This window comes from Chrysemys picta, chromosome 21 (genome assembly GCF_011386835.1).
Source record: "Chrysemys picta bellii isolate R12L10 chromosome 21, ASM1138683v2, whole genome shotgun sequence".
Classification (NCBI taxonomy): Eukaryota; Metazoa; Chordata; order Testudines; family Emydidae; genus Chrysemys; species Chrysemys picta.
Genome location: NC_088811.1, coordinates 3902023 through 3922350, shown reverse-complemented (window position 1 = coordinate 3922350; position 20328 = coordinate 3902023). Strand labels below are relative to the sequence as shown.

Sequence of the window (20328 nt, the reverse complement as noted above, 5' to 3'; positions counted from 1 at the left end):
CCAGTGGACACAACCCCACCTTGGAGAGGCCACCCCTTGGTGGGCCCCATTCTGCTGAGAATACTAATAAGGTGGCAATTAGTATCAATGGTAATGCGGACACCGGTCCACTAGAAAGTGGCTGAAGACCACCATGCTGCCCACTCTACACCTTCCTCCCCCTTCTGTTACTGCTGCTCCCACATCAGGGCCTGGGGACAGGAAAAGCAAATACCACGAACAAAAGATGCCGCAAAAAGCACTAACGAGTTTTCAAATCTGTTTTCTCCCCCTTCCACCCCCCCACCCTCGTGCAAATGCTTTCAGAGAGAGTATTCGCCCTATTTACTTTCTCCAGGGAGTTTTATTGTTATTTACTTTGAATTAAGCTTTTTCCCTTACTTTCTGGGTCCCCGGGCCCTACTCCAGGGAAGAGAGGGAAGCTAATGACATTAGAAAGGCAGCACTGAAGTCACATAGTTAAACTTAACAAGCCTTTTCTTCCCCCACCAGGCAATCTTTCCAGGAGTTTGAACAACGTGAATGTAACGCTGAACGAGCTGGGAAATCTGTTTCTTCGATTCAAGAGCATTCTTTCAAATATTACAGCCCTGGGGTGCCTGCAAGCCCTGGGCACCTCGCCACAAAGCCATTTAAAAGGAACTAAAGAGACAGGTTTATTTTATGGTTTCTTTATGACTTAAGTGAGGCTTGTGCTCTCGTGATCTGAATTTCCTCTCTCTCTCTGAAGAAGTGAGGTTCTTACCCACGAAAGCTTATGCTCCCAATACTTCTGTTAGTCTCAAAGGTGCCACAGGACCCTCTGTTGCTTTTTACAGATTCAGACTAACACGGCTACCCCTCTGATACTCTCTCTCTCTGTGGAGCTGCAGGACAGACTGCACGCATCCCAGCTGCTGGGGCCAGTTATCTTTATGACAACACAACAGAGTCTCTACGAATGCCATCATTCTGCACCACTCCGGTCTGTCTGCAATGCTGTTCCCTTACCAGCCAAAAAGTTCTCTCTGTCGCCCCGTTTCATACCGGGAGTGAAATGAGGTACATTGTCTCTACAAACTCAGCAATGCTGCCTCCTCCACAGCAAATGGCTATTCATTCCTGAGCCGGTTTTCTGAATCCACTTTGCTTGTTACATGCATTAGCCAGTTCTGTCTGTTTTCTTTACCTGTTTTGCTTGTTTTTCTTCTGATATTCTAGATGAAAAACGACATTTTGTGTGCACAAGCCACAAGCTTTTCACCAAAGCCACATTGCTGGGAGTTTCAAAGAGGGCTGCTTCAGAAAGAACAATTCATCCAGTGCCTATAGTGATGCAAAATTCCAGCCAGCGATACTAAGGTCGAATAGGCTGAACTACGTTTTCTCTAGCACCTTGGAGTCTCTAGGTATCCCAAAGCATCTGCTGAGTAAGGAGCTGAACACTCACAATGCACTGACTGTGCATGCAGGCCGCTGGTGCAGCTGAAGCACCGCATCAAATGTGCGATGGACATACAGCAAAGCAGGCCAGCCGCTTACGGACACTACAAAAGGGACTGATCCTGCATGACGCTGCTTTCCATCCGTTCTCATTGGATTCAATGGGAACAGATGGTGCTCAGCGCTCCCCACAATGGCATCCTAAAATTGTAAGAGCGAACGAACCACTTGCTTTTGCTGTGCATTGAGATAGGTTTGCTTTCTTGCCTGCTTTATGCAAGCACGTAATTCTTCAACCTGTGCTAGCCCAAGCGCTTTCCAATGTGTTTCTTGCTGCTTGATCTTAAAATTAGTGAGTTCTGACCTGCTCAAGCAGGTGGTCTGCATTCAGGCAAGATGGTTTCACATTGCTAGACAGAGATCTTGCTCCGCATTCCTAAGATTTGCATTTAGTTCCAAAAAGGAGCCAGGAAGCTGAGAAGTGCTAAAGCTGAGTCAAGTCTCCTTGTTAAAGTGATACCAAGCCCCTCCAATGGCTGGGGGGAACTATTAAGTGCCGTACATGTGTGTCTTATATTGCTCAGTCAAGCTATTAGAACGAAGACATTTCAATATGACTAATATCTTCCAGCTGTTGTAGCTAGCTTTTTTATTCAGGGATCTCTGGTCTTCCAGTCATTAAACGGACATGGTGAGGATGATAAAAAAATTTATACATCTGTAAAGAAAAATTCCTTAGACCGCAACAATTGGCAATTCCAATTCATTTCTCATTCCTCACGCCATTTATCACTTGCTTACACTTCATTCAGCTGGACAATGGACCCCAACTAGCTGATTTTATTGTCAGTCTTGTACACAAAAATAATGCTGCCATTTTTTTTTTTTACTTCCACACAATCTATTTGCAGGAGGTTTGTAAAACCTCTTTAATTTAACAAAAGAAAAAGAAAAACCCAAATGGACAGTTTAAGTCCCCCCACCACCATCTCTTGCCTTCTCACCTCGGCCACAGTCAAGTCCTGTTCTACCCGGCAAACAGATGCACTTCCCAGTGAGCCGGTCGCAGGGGGAGCTGCCACAGGAACAGGATTGTAAACAGTTAACTCCAAATGTCCCTTCTGGGCACTCTACGGTTAAAATAATGGAAGAGAAATCACACTTCACTATGACACATTTTCCAAGAGAAGACTTTCAGCCAATCACAGTCACCACGAAGAAGATACCTCTTCCCTGACTCTGTGGGTCACATTATGGCTACTTCCCCGTGCATGTGTCAGAAGGGGAGAGGGAAAATGGCCCCCCTCCAGTGGAAAGGAACATAACTGCACTGTATATTGCTGAGGAGCTGGGGAGGATGGCGTGAACACAGGACCAGACACTGCCGCTCCATGCTATAGAGGGAGTATGTCTTAGTGGGGTGTGCATGTGGCTGCTATTGACCCAAGCCATCATGCCCTCCTCCCCGCTCCAGACCTCACCCTACCCACCATGTCCCCAGGGAGAGGTCCCTGACAAGGAGGCAGCTGAGAAATTTCACAGCACCACACTGTTTTTCTATTTGAAATGAGTGCCTGCCCTTTCACTGGATAGCTCACGTGTTCAGTAACTAGCATTTGAGGCCAAACCGCCCTCCCCTGCTGCCTATGGTTTGTTGCCTGCAAAGTGTCCTTATCATAGGCACACCCAGAGCACGAATATGCTCCATTGTGAAACTGCATTCATCCACAGGCAGAAGCTGCCAGATTTTCGCACCTTTTTTAGTATATTTCCACCAAGACTGGGCATTGTCTGTAAACCAGCCCGCATTCCTTCCTGGCATGGAACAACTAAGGACCTCATGTCAGCGGTTCCCTTGTACTGAAACGCAACTGACCCATTTTCTGGGATCTTGTTTCTGTAATCCGACCAATCAAATGCCTGTCAAATTTATCTATGGCTAAATCTTAATGTTCAGTGAAGCTAAACAAAAAACAAAACAAAAACACTGTAAACTAAGGGAGGGTGGGAAGGGATGTTCACATGGCTAATTTTTCCTGTGTTCCCTTAACAATTAAGGAGGATATTTCTGTTTGGGTCAGGGATTTCATGCCTTAACTGTACAATGTGTAGAGAAGTCGCAACCATTCATTTGTCATGTCAGTCTCTTGCCATCAAAATGATTGCGACGGCCTCCATTCAACATTATGATATTGCTGCAGGATACAATAGGAGGGCAAAGGCCGTGCAAGAAGCTCCCATGCTTAGACTGAGTCACCCATAAAATGGACACATATTGGCACACAGACACCACTGACATCGGTTAACCCCATGCAAGTGCCATGAGGAATAGCCCTAAGAACCTTCGTAACTGCATGCCTCACCCACCTGAGTTACAGGAATGGCTTTCAACACCTCAGCACATCTGACCTCCCATCCACTAGAGGGCAGATGTGCACACACTTACATGCCAGAACACTATTTTCAAATGAGTCAAACCTCTACTCTTCCAAATCATTGCATAACCTGATGTCCAAAAAAACACATCAAAGGCTGAGACCAAAGTTCTCAGACATTACGGAGTCCAATTTTTATGAATCAGCACTGTCGACAATGGATAATTTAATGCAAAGTGAGAGAAAGAATTATCATGCACAAGAGGAACGCACATTTTCATTTCCTTAGCTCACTGTGCGAGGATGATTTGTGAAAGCCAGATTTTGTTTTTTTTGCAGAACGATCTGGTTTAGTAATTAAGTCCCACATAGACCGAGTGCCTCAAAGTTAAAGATCCTTAAATCCTATTTTAATCTCTGAGGAGAGCTCCATGCTTGGAATGTTTTGGTTCATATGCCCCAGCGTTTCATTCGATTCAGGTAGTGAAACACACTGACATTCACAAAAGATGGTGGGGGAAAAAACCCACACCAGTTCAGAGATTTAAAGCAACACTGCGGAGTTTTCTGATGTTTCTCTTCTTTGCTAATTGGTGGCAGATGCTTGTCTTCGCTCTTTAATAGTTTCCAGATCCAAACAAGAGTCAAGAGCCTATTATTTCTATAAAAATATTTGTGTTATTTCCTGTGACTCTTCCCTGAGGACCTTAAGTCCGTTCTTATTCTTTAAAAAAGCATCTCCTGATTGAAATTTCCAACCTCTGAACTAGCTCAATGGCTCCAGAGGCAGCACAGTTCTCTGCCATATGGAAGATCTGAGACTACTAGTGCCCTTAGGAAGGACCCCTGCTTCCCAGGTGATTGGAAGCTAGGAACTCTGTAGTGAAGCACAAACTTTGCAAAGGTTTCCTGCATGTCTTCTGGCACATTCCTGAAACTCTCGTAGATTTGGCAAGGAGGGCAGCATATCGGAGAAAGGGAAAGAACTGCAGGAGAATAATCCCTGATTGGCATGGGAAGAATCTCTAAGAAAAATCAGTTGCATTACCATTTGGTCAGTCCTATGCGCATAACATTGGCCATGATGGGAAACACAAACATGAATCTAACTTTCAGACAGTGTTGGACAATCCTCATAGGCCTCAGCAGTTCAGCACAGATGTGAAACCCAAAGATCAGACTTTTACCACAAAAGGGTGCCAGCTGCAAAGTTTGGATGCGATTTGAGGTGTGCTCATCTCCAGGGTTTATCCCAAGTTTCTGGTCTAGAAATCTGACAAGAATGGGCTTAAGATTTTGAGCACCTCCTGCCTACAGTCAGAGCTAAATTAACCCCACACAAACAACTTTCTCACTGTATTTTGGCACAGCCAATTATACACCTGGATAGTACCAGGAAGCACATGACAATGAAAAAATTTTTGGAAAAAAAAAAAAATCAGGCAAAAGAGTGTGGGGGTTCGGGGTATTTCTTATTTCCCCTGTCTCTTTTTTGCAGCACTGTATTATTCAAACACAAAATTAAGCCACAGATTTTGTTGCTAAGAGCGTTTTCATGTCAGCAGAGAGCATGGGTTGCAGGCACAGAGCCAAAGCTGATCGATATAGATTATTTGCTGTCATTTGCCCCAGGGATGTAGAATAGATATAAAAGCAAACCCTTTGACTTGCTCTACTGGAATATTTTGGTGAAAATCTATAGCTTTCGCCTTCACTGATCAGATGAATGGGCTACTTTTTCTGTGCTGTTATTCAGCATAAGCACATGCTACTAAATGACACTAACATTTGTATCTGCTGAATGGGGTGTGGATGAAGTGCCTGGGCATGAGATCCAAGCCAAACCTAAAACCCATCGGTGGTTACAGTTAGAATTTGGACGCTGAGCAGCAGCAAGTGTTTTTATGCTGTGGGTTTTTTCCTTTCTCTGTCTGAAGATGACAGCACTTGGCTATTTCCTACCGGATCCAAGCAGTTGGCACTAAGGTTAGAGGAGACAAAATGGGGCCCAGATGGGGCCACTCCTCCCCTCAGCATCCCCATGGACCAAGAACTGAGGAATGAACATGTCACATGCTGCTATCACACAGGTCACTGTGTTGGTGTGTTATAGCCCTTCCCCCACCCCGGGTCTGTCTTGTCTGCTCTTACTGAAGCTCTTCAGGGCAGGGACTGTCTGCCACTCTGGGTCTGAACAGCACACTGGGGCCCTTCCCTGGGCTGGCCCATAGGCCCCAATGTCAGAAACACATAATAACAATAATTAATGCGCCACAGAACAAAACAGCCACACAAAAGGAGATGATGCTTTTTGATCCATGGGCCAAATTGGAGGCTGGACCAAAGTGCTATTTTCCAAGTTCTGTTGCAGTCATGTTTCCTGGTTAATCATCCCCTCAAACCTCACCCCAACAGTCCTTTTACTGCCTTTTCACATTAACCTATGCGAGTTTCACTGCAAGAAAATCGAACATGCACATCTGCCGTGAACTAACAAAGCCAGGGAGCTCTTACAGTCTGAGCACTGCACCGCAGTGACCTGGGAGGTTCAGCCATGTATCCCAGTTGCCAGGCTGGCCCTCTTCTCTGAAGAGCAGAAAGCTGATAACAGGATCATATGGGGGCAGTAGGTTAAATTTTAAGACCACTGAAATATAAGATTTTCTTTCCCTCTTGCAGATCAAAAAAAAGCTTTAATGTGGAATAAAATGCAGAAAGGAGACTCTGACTCCATTCTGCCAGGGATGGAATGCCTGAAAATGAACAGATGTCAAAGGAATAAGAAGAAAACGCCGCTAAATATCATCTTCATCTACAAAAGACGAGGCGCCCAAACGGCAGGATAAAGTGAGGCCTTTTCCTCCTGCTCTGATTAAGAATCATTATTAAAAAACGTCTCCCTGCACACTTTAAAAAACTGCCGTGCTTGGATACAGCCCCTGGCTGTTCTTATCATCTAAAGCCATTTCAGTTTCAGCTCATTTGATCTGCTGTAGTGGGGTGGGAAGGCTGGAGGGTTGTAACAGTAGTTCTTGCTGTCCCTTCTTCTGGCTTCGCGACTATAGGGAGAGAAAGCTTAAATTGACCACTACAGATGTTCAGACTCAGCATAGGCAGCAGCTGGCACAGGGCACTGCAGGCACCCGGGAAAGATATTTGGCCTAACAAAGAGAAGTGTGCAAGAAGGTGGTATGTGTGTACTGGAAGTTGGGACACAGAAGAATTTTGTCCCAATTCATTTCTGAACTTCACAAGCCCTTCAGTGGACTTGAGAGGAGATAAATCAGGGCTCATCCTTGGAGAACTAACAGACAAACTGTAGCCACGGCACCGCGCCCAGTCACTGAACAGTCATACGGAGGGCAACATTTTCAAAGGGACTAGTGATTGCGGATGCCCAACTTGAAATATTTGAAAGACGCCAAATCAGGTCCCTTTACAGTGTCCCACATTGGGAATCCAAAACCAGAGGTACCCAATGACACCAGTAGGGGCTTTTGAGAATTTAGGCCAGAAGCCACACAGGAACAGCTTCATTTCAACGAAGTGCCTGCCTAGAAATAAACCATTCACACCAACCCTTGTACGGAGTCCGTGTCCTTTATTTGTCTAATAAGCATTTTACAATGGAATATGCCACCCTCAATGTAAAGTGCTGTAAATGCCTCTGTAAATGTATCAATGTATTAAAACTGGTGTTTTAAATAATTTGGCACTTATTTGGAAGCCAGTTATATTGTACTTCCAATGAGACTTAGGCTTCCAAGTCACTTAGGCACTTTCGAAAAATCTACCCTGTATCTACAGCATGCTTAGAAATTATTATGTGTGTCATTAACGCCTCTGTAACCTTTAGAACAATAGACTAGAGATGTACATATATTGACCCCTAGCACTGCAGTCATGCTATAGCAAGAGGAATCAGCCTTGCAAAGCGTAAAATATCTGGACTCCGCCTGCCCAGTTATTCTTTCTCTCAGTTTTTAGAGCACGTTGGTTGCTGCAGTACCTGGGAAATTTCCTCCTTAGCCCCCTGTGGTTTTGAAACACTATAACAAGCTGAATGGCAGCGTTCAGCCACCATCAGAGGAACCTGCCAGTGAAGCTCACTGAGCTTCTGAAAAGTGGAATATGACACATGCACAATCTGTGCTGGCGCAACACGTGCCCTTCTGCAGCCCAGTTCCACATGCCGTTTTTACCTTGGTCGCAGTTCTCCCCATGGTAACCTTCGGGACACTCTTTCTGACACTCTCCGCTCACGTGGTCACAGGAAACTCCCAGGGGGCAACTACATTTGTTCTTGCAGCCACCACCGTAATAGCCAGAGTCACACTCTGTTAATGACAGTCATTGAAAAGAAAGAGCATTCGGCATTAGCAGACAGACCTGGGAAGAACACGCAGCCCAAACTGAGTATCAGGGATTCGAGGTATCGCAGTGGAGCTTTAACAGACCCCTCACTGATCTAACATATCACACCTAGCTGGACTGCGGACACAAGTTCAGGGAGTTTCCACTGGCATCCAACGTGTGTGGAACTAGACACCCTAACTTAGCTGACCAAGGTTGAAAATTGGGCTTGCTTCTGTTCTAATTAACAGGATGTCCTGGGGGAGGGTCTTAGTGGTTCTTTGTTTTCCCAATAAAATTGATGAGTGGAGGGGGGGAAAGGAAAGCCTAGGGAAATACTCCCCTAAACAGCCCGTGTCACCTAACCACTCACTTGTCTGACACCTTTTGCCATGATAACCAGGTTTGCATCTGCAGGAACCGTCCTTCTTGTCACACTCCTGGGTATTCTGCTGCACACACAGGCATTCTTCGGAGCACCCGGGCCCATAGGCCCACTTCGGGCAGGCTAGATGTGGTGGGAAAGCATCATTAAGTGCTTTGGGAAACCAAACAGCAGAGGATAACCAATAGCATTGTTATCACCCTCTAAAGACCCTGCCCAAAGGGAACTCTTAGAAAGATCGGTCTGATGGTAATGTAACAGTGTTAGAAGGGGTTCATCCTGGCTCTGAAAAGGTTAATGTGGGCCTGAGAGGCTAACTCACTCACCTGGCTGCACCTGGAGGGTGGGAACCAGGCCTAAATAAACATGAAGCCTAGCTGGGTGATGACTATAAAGAAAGGAAGACCAGATTAGAAGGGGGCTGCAGGTAGAGAAGGAGAGAATGTTTCAGTCCGTTGTTGGTTGTAGAGACTGGCAGGGTCAAGGAGGAGGCCCAGGGGGATAGCTGGCCTGGGGGATTCTCCACGGAGTATAGACGCCCGGTCAGATACCGAGAGAGACAAGGAGCAGCTATCGGGGTGGAGCAAGCTGCAGCGGTGAGCCCTGATAAAAGAGCAGGATCTGGACTTCTGAGGAGAGAGCTCTGGGAGGCATTCAACTGAGGAACAGAGAGGGATGAAAGGTCAAGTCCAAGGAGGGCAGAAGTTGGGTTTGTTTGTTGTACTTTTAGTTATGGATTGTGTTGAGGGATTCCAGAGGAGAGCCCTGCTAGTCCCAGCCCCGAGAAAAGGTGAAGCTAGAGAGGTTGTGGGGAGATGGCCTGAAAAAGAGAGAGGAAGAAGTCCAGGCAGGCAGCTGCAAGGAGTCTGCATGAGGCCCCTGATAAGAGGATAAGGATAACTGAAAGCCCTGAGAGAAGGACATGAGGACCCTGGGACCCAGAGAGGGGGTAAGAACATGGAATGGGTGGGACTAAAATGTGACCTGGCTGGAGGGCCAAGTCATGAGAAGAAGCACACCACAGCACGACCATCGGCAGTGGGTACTGGAAGAGGAAAGCTACCTACGCCACGCCCAGCCACCAGGGGGCACACCAGCAGTCAGCCAACCCTTTTACGGCTGGCCAGACTCACCTAAATGGCAGTATCGTCCGTAAAGTCCAGGGTCACACAAACAGGCCCCGTAAATTCGATGGCACCGACCTCTGTTGGCACAGTTGCATTTCTTCCTGCATTGTTTCCCAAAGAATCCCTTAGGGCAGCCTAGAAAGGGGAAAATGTACTCTGGTAAGAACACCCAGCACAGGAGTGTCACATCAGTCAGTGGGGGCTTACAACAGAACTTGGCAAGAACACTCCATTGCAAAAACACTGCCTGTATAGGATAAGAAATTATCACAGTCCTACAGGGCACCTGGATGTGAAAGAAGGAACGGATCATTTTGTCACCAAGAATAATGTCTGCCTCCCTGCAAGGTCAGATCTCAATAAGGGGGTAGTCAAATCATATTCTTCTGGGCATTATCCAATGGCTGCGGGGATCAGAAAGGGTTTGCATCTCTCACCTCATGTACAGGGCTGTTTATTAGGTTAGGTGCATTATGGACTGCTGGGGTGCTCTCAAGGAATCAGCAAATACCACAGACTGGATACTGGACTTGATGGAGAGTGACTTGATCTAGTGTGACAGGATGATGATAAACCCACACTACGGACAGACCTCTACAGACAACTAGAAAACACCAAATTGCCATTGACAGCTCCAGGCCACCTTTCAGTGCAAAGGCTCCCAAAGTGCTTTGCAACCAGAAACGCACAGAAGTCCTGAAATGCAGCCACATCCAGGGCACCAGATGGGAAGCACCAGGTTAGGAATAAAGGCCAGTGGGAAACAAAGACCCTGTGATTTCTGATGACCCCCTAGATCAGACAGGACCTCACCCAGCAAATCACATGGTACTTCCTCCCTCTATGCATCCAAGATACTCCCCAGGGCACCTAGCACCACTGTTTCCACATTGGAAGGACGAAGGGCTGAGTCAAACCTGCTGGCAGCCAAACATGCAGTTCCAGGAAGTCTAGCTTTTTCAGACCTGACACTTAGACCACTAAGCCAGCCCCTGGGAAAAATTACAATCATATTTGAACTGTTAAAGGAATAAAACAGTTGCCATGTTTTTTGTAATGCTGAAGAATTTAATATTAGAAGCCAAATAGATGGCCTCAGCAGAACGTGCCAGCCAACAGAGGTACAGGTAAGCAAAAGCCTTCTCCCATCTGATGATAACATCAGACAGTTTAGGAAGAAGGAAGGCTATCCGGCCCAATTCACCAGCTCTGTATTGTTTATCTGAACCCCACCTTCCTGCTTTTTCACTGTACCCCTCAACTGCCTCCTTCCTAAGGAAAAAAAAGTCTGGGTGTCTCTCGAACTCACATATACTCTGCTTCAATTGTCTTCTCCAGCAATGGATTCCCTCTGCTCCTAACCACTTTCATGAAGTCATTTTGATGGAATTTCTTACTGACTCCCTGTTTTCATGTTTTTAGATTATATCTCCATGATTTTAACCCTTCGGGGTGAGAAATAAATCAATATCTACACAGCTTAACTGATCCCTTTTGTGCAAGAAGATGGGAAGCGATTATTCTCAAATGTCTTCAGTGTCTACTTCCATCTCAGTGACAACCATGACACCTTTCCACAACACTTCTATTTCTTATGACATGATACCATTTTTTTTTTTTGCTGCCTTCCACTGAACTTTCCCCCAGACAATCATCTGCCTAGGAGTCAGTGCCCATCACTGCTCCCTATGTCTCAAGAAGGACGTCACTGATCTGCTAAACTAGGGCTGCCAGGAGCTTGGTGCAGGAATTAGGGAATGACCTAGAAAATGGATTCATGTCAAGTGGATTCTTCAATCATCCTTTTCATATGGAAAAAAAAGTCTTTTTAAACGCAAGACTACGTGATCCAGCAAGTGAGATGGAATCTAGGGATGTGTCAGAGTCTCACACAAAGTGATGTTCCAAGCAAAGGGTTAAAAGATGCCAGGTGCCCTTAAAATACAGGTGTCAGGCAACAGATTAAGGAATATAAACTGAACAATAGAGCACATCCTGTGTAAAGTGCTTCTAAGTTTTAACAGAAGCACAAATGGACTGTGAACGCCCAGCATCATACCTGGCTATGATCTCCATTTATCACTAGAGCAAACACTCCACTATAAAGTATCAATTCAAATAGCAAATGAACTACCCTGTTAGCTCTGGGAACGGAGCTTGTAAGCAGTTAAGAAATATTGTTTTCCTCTTGCTCTGTCCCCAATTTCATTAAAACACATTCTACAGTAAAAAGAGGAGAGCAAGACAATTAGGAAGGTACAACCCCCAGCACCTTGTGCAAGAATTCAGGGCCCAGAATAGCAGAGAGACTGCGCCTATTCTATGCGCATATCTCTCTGTCCTTCCTCCACATGTATTGCACTGATATAATTCTTTCCTTTTTCCAATACTTTATAAACACTAATGAATCATCACAACCCATTGGTGAGGGCAATCAGAGTATCACTGTGCCCTAGGGTGACTCGATCACACAGGTGAAAAATCAGGATGTGGGGGGGGGGCGGGGGCGGAGCAAAAAAAAAAGCTGATCGGCGCAAGCCTGGGAGGGATGGGGGAGGAGGAGGAGGAGGAGGAATGTGGCATGCTTGGGGAAGAGGCGGGGCCAGGGTGGGGATTTGGGGAGGGATCCAATGGGGGAAGAAGGGAGCGGAGTTGGGGTGGGGGTGGGGCGCGAGCCCCCTCTGGGCTCCGCTCCTCCTGTGAGAGGAGGCAAAATATTGGGACAATTTGCGTCCCGACCGAAGGTAGGTTGGGACATGGGACAAACAAGCAAATATCGGGACAGTCCCGATAAAATTGGGACGTCTGGTCACCCTACTGTGCCCATTTTACAAATGGGGAAGCTGAGGTGCAGAGGTTAAATGACGTGCCTAAGGTCACTGAAAGTATCAGGGTCAGAGCTGAGATTGAAGCTCGGGAGTTCCTGGTCCCCAGTCCTGTGCTGACACTTTCTGCTCTCCCCACCCCAGCTCCCACCCTGCTTAATCTGTGCATGAAACATTACTCACAATGATGTGCGTGGCACAGGGAATGCGGCCAGACTGTGCCCTCAGGAGCACAGGGTGGCCCCGCATTTCTATCAGCCTGCTGTCTAACTTCTTAGAATGAAACAAGACTTTCTGCACAGAAGCAGCCTCCCCCACCATCATGTCACTGGGCTAGGGGGAGGAAAGTGGGGAGTCTCATTACTGCATGAAGCAGGAGATTGGGAAGCTTGACCATACCATCCTCACACAGTTCTCCACTGACCCCAGGCGGGCAGCGGCACTTCCCAGTCACTGGATCACACGTGCCTCCATTCTTACAGTGGCAGGTGAAGCTGCAGTTCCTCCCAAAGGTGCCTTCGGGACAGGCTGTGAGGGGACAGAGAGACAGAGGTCAGAAAGGCGATTGTACTGTCACGGCTATTTGTTCATTTCTATTGCCCTAGATCAGTGGTTCTCAAACTTTTTTTTCTGCGGACCACTTGAAAATTGCCGAGGGTCTCAGCGGACCACTTAATGATCTTTCCAAATGTTGTTTGTACCATTAGCTAACGATTGTAAAGAGCTTTGGATAAAAGCGCTATATAAAAAAACCCTTAATAATAAACATTTTTTGTTCTACAAATAAAAGCACACAACTCATATTTTAATATCAGTAGTCTTACCTTTCTAATGCAATGGATGTGCCCTCTCTCACCCGCCGCCCCCGAGCTGGGGCTGGGAAGGAGGGGGGTCTCTCCCTCTCCCCCACCACAGCAGCCCCCAAGGTGGGCATGGGATGGAGGGCCCTCTTCCCCCGGCAGCCATATCCCTGGAGCTGGGGAAAGTAGTCTCTTTTTCTGGCCACCGCAGCCCTGCTGGTCCCAAATTCCCCCCACTCCCTCTTCTCACCCCACTGCTCCCTCCCACCTACCCCCTATTCCCCCCAAGGCTACCACCTCACCTTACATGTGTGTCTTCTCCAGGGTCCAGGCACCTAATTAGTGGAGTCACGCCTGCTTGGCTCCACTAATTAGGTGGGTGGCCCTTCATTCTCTCATATGCGGCCGCCCAGGTGCGCACCTTAGAGGGAAGTATCTGCGGACCACCTGAATGGAGCTCGCAGACCCCTGGTGGTCCATGGACCACAGTTTGAGAACCACTGCCCTAGACTGACAGATTAATCACAATAACATCTGACACTCAGCCCAAAGGGTTTCCAGCAAACTCCCTGCGTGACTTGCAGCAAGCACCTCCTGACATCGCAGTAATTCAAATGGGAGACAGTGAAGCCGAGAAAGGGACATGGGGATGTATGAAACCAATACAGTGCAGTGGGACTATTCTCATGCCTGTTCTGCACCTCTCTACTCCAATGCATCCCAGTGCTGGTGGAGGGCCATAGGAAAGTCAGAGGATGACCAGATAAGGTGCGCTCTAACTGGTGCTTCTGGTCTATGGTGCCAGCTAATGTTCAACCTCTTGACTAAGGCCTCCATGCAGACTATGTTCATTTTTCCTTCTTGCATTTGGCCTGTTATCCCATGCATTGTATTTGTCTGGATTAGACTGTAAACTCTTCAGGACTGGGATCTTGCCTTCTATAGCTCTGTATACATCATTAATGATGGTAGCAGTAAGAATGAACCAAAATGTCAACAGATAAAAACTCACAGCGTACAGAAATTTAGAGAAAGCTGAACAGAATTCGGAGATATGGTTCAGTTTGGATACTTAGTCAAGCCTCTGAAGTTTTCTTCTCCTCTTTCCTACAGCAACCCCACCTGTCATCGCATCCTACACTATGGAAAACACCTTTTTCAGCTTTGCATTTATTTGCTGAAAGGTACATGCCAAAATATTTTTTTAGAAAATAAATTCAGAAATCCAGATGCCAATTTCATTACCATTTAGACAATGTATGTATTCATTTGTATGTACTCTCTTCTGAAATAAACATGGTTAATTTTTCCTAAAATTACTTAATTAAAAAATAGATTTGCCTCGGGATCACGGAGTTCTATTAATATTTACAAGCATGAACCCAGCCAGGAGGTAGGGAAGCTATCCTTTCCCTTTCAACTCATTGCAAATACAGTTCCAAATATTTAAAAGCAAAATAAGGACTCCAGAAAGTACTGGTTGGACAAACCAGATTTGGGGGTTCAAATTCAAATTGAAATTGCAAATATCAGCTAACAACAGCCCGTTCTCTAAAATGGGCATCAACTGCCAATAACGTTTAAACTGAAAGAGGCCCAAGGGGAAAATATTCCTTCATTTAAACTGCCAACAGCTCTGAAGCCAGAAGTTCAGTTGGAAGGAGGAATTAGGAGGACTCCCATTAGCGTCTTAAATAGTTTCTTAGTCTTAAAGAATGTAATATGTCTAATTCACTGCCGATAGGTTTATGTGCACAGTCTGAGAGCTAAGCTCAGATCCAACACCAAATACATACATTTGCAGGTTTGAACTATAGATTCAGACCCTCTGGGATCTATATGGTAACGAGAGTTAGAGAACTTTATTAGGGATTTTGTCTGGTGACTACAACCATGCTGTGCCAACACAAACATGGCAAATGCAGGCAATGGGTAAAGAAAAGCTGGGGTTGTTAGTGCTATTTAGACCGGCTGGGGAGTTGTGCTCACCTCACTCTTCTTTTTGACTGGCCTTTGGAAGGAACACAAAAACTATAAAACCACCCTACCCTTTGCTTACCCCTCTCCCCCTGCCCTTCTCCAACGTAACTCACTCTGATTGCATAGGACTCCACTCCAGCCGTCCGGACAGTCACAGCCAGTCTGGTCCTCATTGCACGTTCCACCATTTCTGCAATCATCACATGTCAGGCTGCAGTCATGACCAAAGGTGTCCTCCAAGCAGACTGGAAGATAAAGAAGCTGCGGATGAGTGGGCTTTCCAAAAGCTCCTTCATTGAGCTGAAGGGTTCAGCTGGGCAGCCAAACCCACACCACTTAGGAACACTGAATCTCCAGCAAATACGCCAGTAACATGTAGAGCAGTGGTAGTGGAGTGGAGTGTCTGGGACGTGTGGGGAATGCATAACGGAGTCTGGAAATGGTCTGCCCTTTGTGACGGTTCATGTCACAAGCAGCAAGACCCTGGAATGGTTGGGGTGACGTCTTGGCTCTGTTGAAATCAATGACAAGACTCCCGTTGACTTAAATGGAGCCAGGATTTCACACTTGGTGTTCAATGAGAGGTAAAATATGAATCCAAACTCACAAGTGAAGAAGGGGCGTGTGAGGGTATTTTCTTCTGTTTGGCAGCAAACTAGTACTCCAAGACAAGATATTGGTTTTAAATAGGTTAAGACCTTAAGAGACAAATTGAGAGCCTTAGTTTACAACTGTGAATGCTCAAGTTTGTGTAATACAACTGATGGTGTCTGTAAAACGGAGGGGCACCACTTTTCCATCTGCAAGTCTCTACTAGCACGCGGAAACTGTAGCTGGGTGCTCAGCTACCCAACCTGCATGTGCTCAATGGATGACAGCTCACCCAATCTGTGCAGTAATGCAGGCTTTGTACATGACAAACTCTGTGGATGCATTGAGTTGCATGTGCAAATTTGGACATGTAAGTTCGCTTCAAGTGTGTTGCTACTACTAAAAACACCAGAGAATTTTCCGCAGGCCCTTGCTACAAAATGCCCACCAAATTTTTCCGAAAGTGTGTGCTCTCCTCTTGCTTCCACCTCTTCCTCCTCCTCCTCATACTCCTCATCAAAGAGCTGGGTGAACTCATCACGCAGGATGGCAACGTGAGGAATAGGGTGTATGATGGGGCGTTGTCCGTCAAGGGCCTCCATGGGGTCATCCAGAGCTAGGAAAATCCATGGGGGAAAAGCAAACATTTCTATCCAAATCACCAATCCAAAGAGGAGAGATTTAAAGAGGAGTGAAATAAGAGAGGAAAAAGAGATTAGTAAAGAGCACAAAAATATGAAATAAAAAGAAGGAAAAGAGAACAAGATCTGACAGTCATTGGTTCTGTACTGATTTAGTGTTTTATAGAGTCTACTCCAGTGACCCACACAACTGTCCCTGGCCACTTTGAGGACTGTGATTCATTCCCTGTCTCTTTCCTTCCCCCACATTCTTTTATTTCTTTCAGTCTAGAATTTTATACCATTCCCATCATGTGAGTATCTGAGTGCCTCCAAAAAAATCGATGTGAAAGGCTTATGTTTTATATTTACAGAGAGATCAGATTTTCCAGGAGATTGTTCTGTCACACCAGCTAGGTCCTCAAGGCCGCCATCTCAAGCTGCCGCAAAGGGACTCTTATCTTGTTTGTTATTTTAGTTTTTATAACCTAAATACGACAGAGCTATCTTGACATTTCCAGTATAAATATTTCTTTCAGAAGCTGAAGTGAAAATTGGTTAAAATTTAAAAAGAGAGCACATGCTAGGGTTTGTTCACCCGTTTCCCGACCTTTCCTGGCTTCTCCACAGCTCTTCAGCTGCTCCCACGAACTGCATCACCATAATTCATCAGAAAACCCCCTGCAGCCTATAACAATCTTAATGGAAGACGTATGCCTAATTCCCCTAGGCTGTTTGGAAGATCTCAACCCTGCCAGGAGGAAAGTCCCTATGAAAGCAGTGGAATAGTTCTGTCTGTGTTGTTGTAGGCTGTAGAGGTATTCCATTTCAGTTATGATAATACAGTTCATAGTAGCAGTTCGTGTCAATAATGGAGCTGTGAAGAAGCCAGCAAAGGTTCAGAAAGGGTTTAATAAATCGTAGCTCTGTCACTCGGCATACTTTCAAAGCAGCCTGGAGGATTTAGACTCAAGCCTTCCATTCCTTAAAAAAAGGTGGGGGAGGGATAGCTCAGTGGTTTGAGCATTGGCCTGCTAAACCCAGGGTTATGAGCTCAATCCTTGAGGGGGCCATCTGGGCAAAAATCAGTCCCTTCCAGCTCCATGAGATAGGTGTAGCTCCATATATTATTATTTTTTTATTTTATGTACATCGAACCCCCCCTAGATTGCTTTGGAACTTTCAGATCTGGCCTCTCTGCAGTGAAAATGATTGGATTATACACAAAGTTGCACAAGGAAACGACACCAAGTGAAAACCGTGTAAGGGAAGGAAAAGGGTATATGAAACCCTTGTTTTCACTTGGTATTGTTTCCTGTTGAAGATTTAATATATAAATATCTTCAACAGGAAATCACACACACACACACACACACACACACACACACACACACACACACACACGATGTTTCTTACGAATACAGCTCCTCCGGTCGTCATCTAGTTTGTATCCAATCTGGCAGCTGCACTGGAAGGACCCCACCAGGTTCTGGCACGTGTGCTCACACTCACCGTTATTTGAGGAGCACTCATCCACATCTAAAAAATATACATGGGACTATATCTACATATGCAGATAAGGGAAGTGTCCAGTATAGGTCAGAGATGCCAAGGCATACATAGAATTCAGAGACTGACAGCAAGCATTACTGTTTCTGCCCAACTTTCTAAAATTCAATTAAATCAATTTTGTGCTGAGGGATGTTGCAGGGCTGATAGAGTCTTCAGGCTGCAGAACTGGGGGGACGGATAGCTCAGTGGTTTGAGCATTGGCCTACTAAACCTAGGGTTGTGAGTTCAATCCTTGAGGGGACCACTGTGGCAAAATCAGTACTTGGTCCTGCTAGTGAAGGCCAGGGGGCTGGACTCAATGACTTTTCAGGGTCCCTTCCAGCTCTAGGAGAGAATACCTATCTCCATATTTTCTTTTCTTATTTTCTGTGGAAGGACCAAGACAGCCACGCCTGTAGCTGTCATAACACAATACTGTAACGCAGAGGAGCTGAGCCAGTGTCTTTCCTCTTTCACCCACCCCAGTCCAGCTCGGCATTGCTGCTTACCATCACACCCACAACCGTCGGTGTTGAGCCTGTATCCAGCATAGCAAACACATTCGTAGCCGCCAGGATAATTGTAACAGTCCTGCTGACAGCAATGAGAACGAGCGTCACAGTCATCGATATCTAAAGATGGAAAACAAAGCGCATCAGCTAGCACAAATCTGAGAGTTTCTGCTTTGCCGAAAGTTGACACGTGCATCCGTCCAGGCCTTTCCACGTCTAATTTGTCTGATGAGCTTCCTTCTCTGGCCTGTGATTTTGTTTAAAGGTAAAGTGCAGAGGTTACAGAAAAAGGTCTGCATCCCAAAAACAGTAGTAAAGACAATATGCCATTTTAGAAATCAGCAATAAACATGTTTTAAAACATAGTATCTGCACATCATTTCCCCTTCCTTTTGCAACAGCTGACAACTTCATACCAACCTAAAATAAAGCAGGCACTGCTGTCTTAGGTGCAACAGCGTGAGCTGCTGTGGGCCACATAGGGAAACCTGAACCCTGGATCCAGCAGATAAGGATGAGAAAGATAGAGTCAACATTTCTTCTAGAGATGTAACTATCCATCTGGATTATTTGTTGGAAATCTCCATGAACTTCATGTTACTCATATAGGTCCCTAAACAGTGTAGGATTTTTTTTTTTAAAAGCATCATTGATGTTTACTTTCCAAGACAGGATGTGAATCAGACTGTACTTGGAAAGTGACTCAATATCCATCATTGTAAGTAAACTGGGGAAGGAGTGGGGTCTAGTGGTCAAGTACAAGGGACAGGGAGTGAAAATTGCTCAGTTCTATTCCCAGCTGTCACTCACTGTGACCTTCAGCAAGTTTGTTAGAGCATGATTTTCAGAAGCGATGAGCACTTGCAGCTCTGTCTAAAGTAAAATGTCAGGTCCTTAATCTCTACGGAACTCAGTTTACCAATCTGTGAAGTGGGCTGAATACCTACATATTTCCCAGGGGGTTCCCTGGTAAAGGGCTTTGCTATCTCCAGATGAAAGCTGGGAGTGCAGATGATTATTATTTTGTTATGAAAACTTGCCAAGGAAGAACCAACTCTATTCAGGCCTATATCAAACAACTTGGGTGAGGCATTTATGAGCCTGCTGTGCAAAGTTTAACTGCCACTTTACCTCTCTTTTATCTTGCACTGTAGTGAGAGAGGTGTTACTATTGTCTCCAGAAACCTCTAAAGAAAGGGTTACTTCTCCAGCTGCTCTTATGAGAGCTTCCTCTTGCTCAGCTATGCGAGAGGCAGAGCTGGTTCTCCTTTCAACTAAATCAGTGATGGCTTGTCCGTTGTGCCTTATTTCAGAAAAAGAGTGAATCTGTTCATTGCAGATGGTGTTGTGAAAGGGAAAGTGATCCCTGAGCCCAAATGAAAAGAAGAAGCACCAGAACCAGATTTGAACCAGATTTGTCTCCTGAGTCATATGATAACTGGGACTTTCCAGTTCCACACAAATAAGTTTTATATGGAATCAGTCATAAGTTATTTCCCTATCATCTGTCATCACCCTGTTGTCTTCCATTTTTGCAGATTGTAGATAACCTTCTTCCATTATCCCATACATTCTTGCATCATTCAGGACACACAGTACCATAAGTATGATTGATTTGACAGAATACATATAGGGTTTCTTACCCTCTCTCTGAAATCACCTGAAGGATCTAGGCATTGACCCAGCCAAGTTCATACTCATCATACCCAGCTGAGATACATCCAAGGTTATCTAAGTTTAAACACTGGACCAGCCCCACAGGAAATACCTGTTTAAATTTATTGACA

At 45.6% G+C, this 20328-nt stretch overlaps 1 protein-coding gene across 6 annotated transcripts in view; it reads right to left on the bottom strand.

Moving 5' to 3' along the window:
• MEGF6 (multiple EGF like domains 6) overlaps window positions 1-20328 on the bottom strand; it is a 255179-nt gene that overhangs the window by 29311 nt on the left and 205540 nt on the right. For 5 of the 6 annotated variants that reach the window (XM_065574928.1, XM_065574927.1, XM_065574930.1 and 2 more), the window contains 9 exons: window positions 18539-18661; window positions 17895-18017; window positions 16307-16474; window positions 15381-15512; window positions 12887-13015; window positions 9669-9797; window positions 8524-8658; window positions 8000-8134; window positions 2427-2552 (listed from right to left, as the gene is read on the bottom strand). In XM_065574928.1, coding sequence (XP_065431000.1) covers window positions 2427-2552; window positions 8000-8134; window positions 8524-8658; window positions 9669-9797; window positions 12887-13015; window positions 15381-15512; window positions 16307-16474; window positions 17895-18017; window positions 18539-18661 — 1200 coding nt within the window. The remainder of the gene's footprint in view (window positions 1-2426; window positions 2553-7999; window positions 8135-8523; window positions 8659-9668; window positions 9798-12886; window positions 13016-15380; window positions 15513-16306; window positions 16475-17894; window positions 18018-18538; window positions 18662-20328) is intronic. The other variant, XM_065574929.1, reaches the window with a different exon arrangement.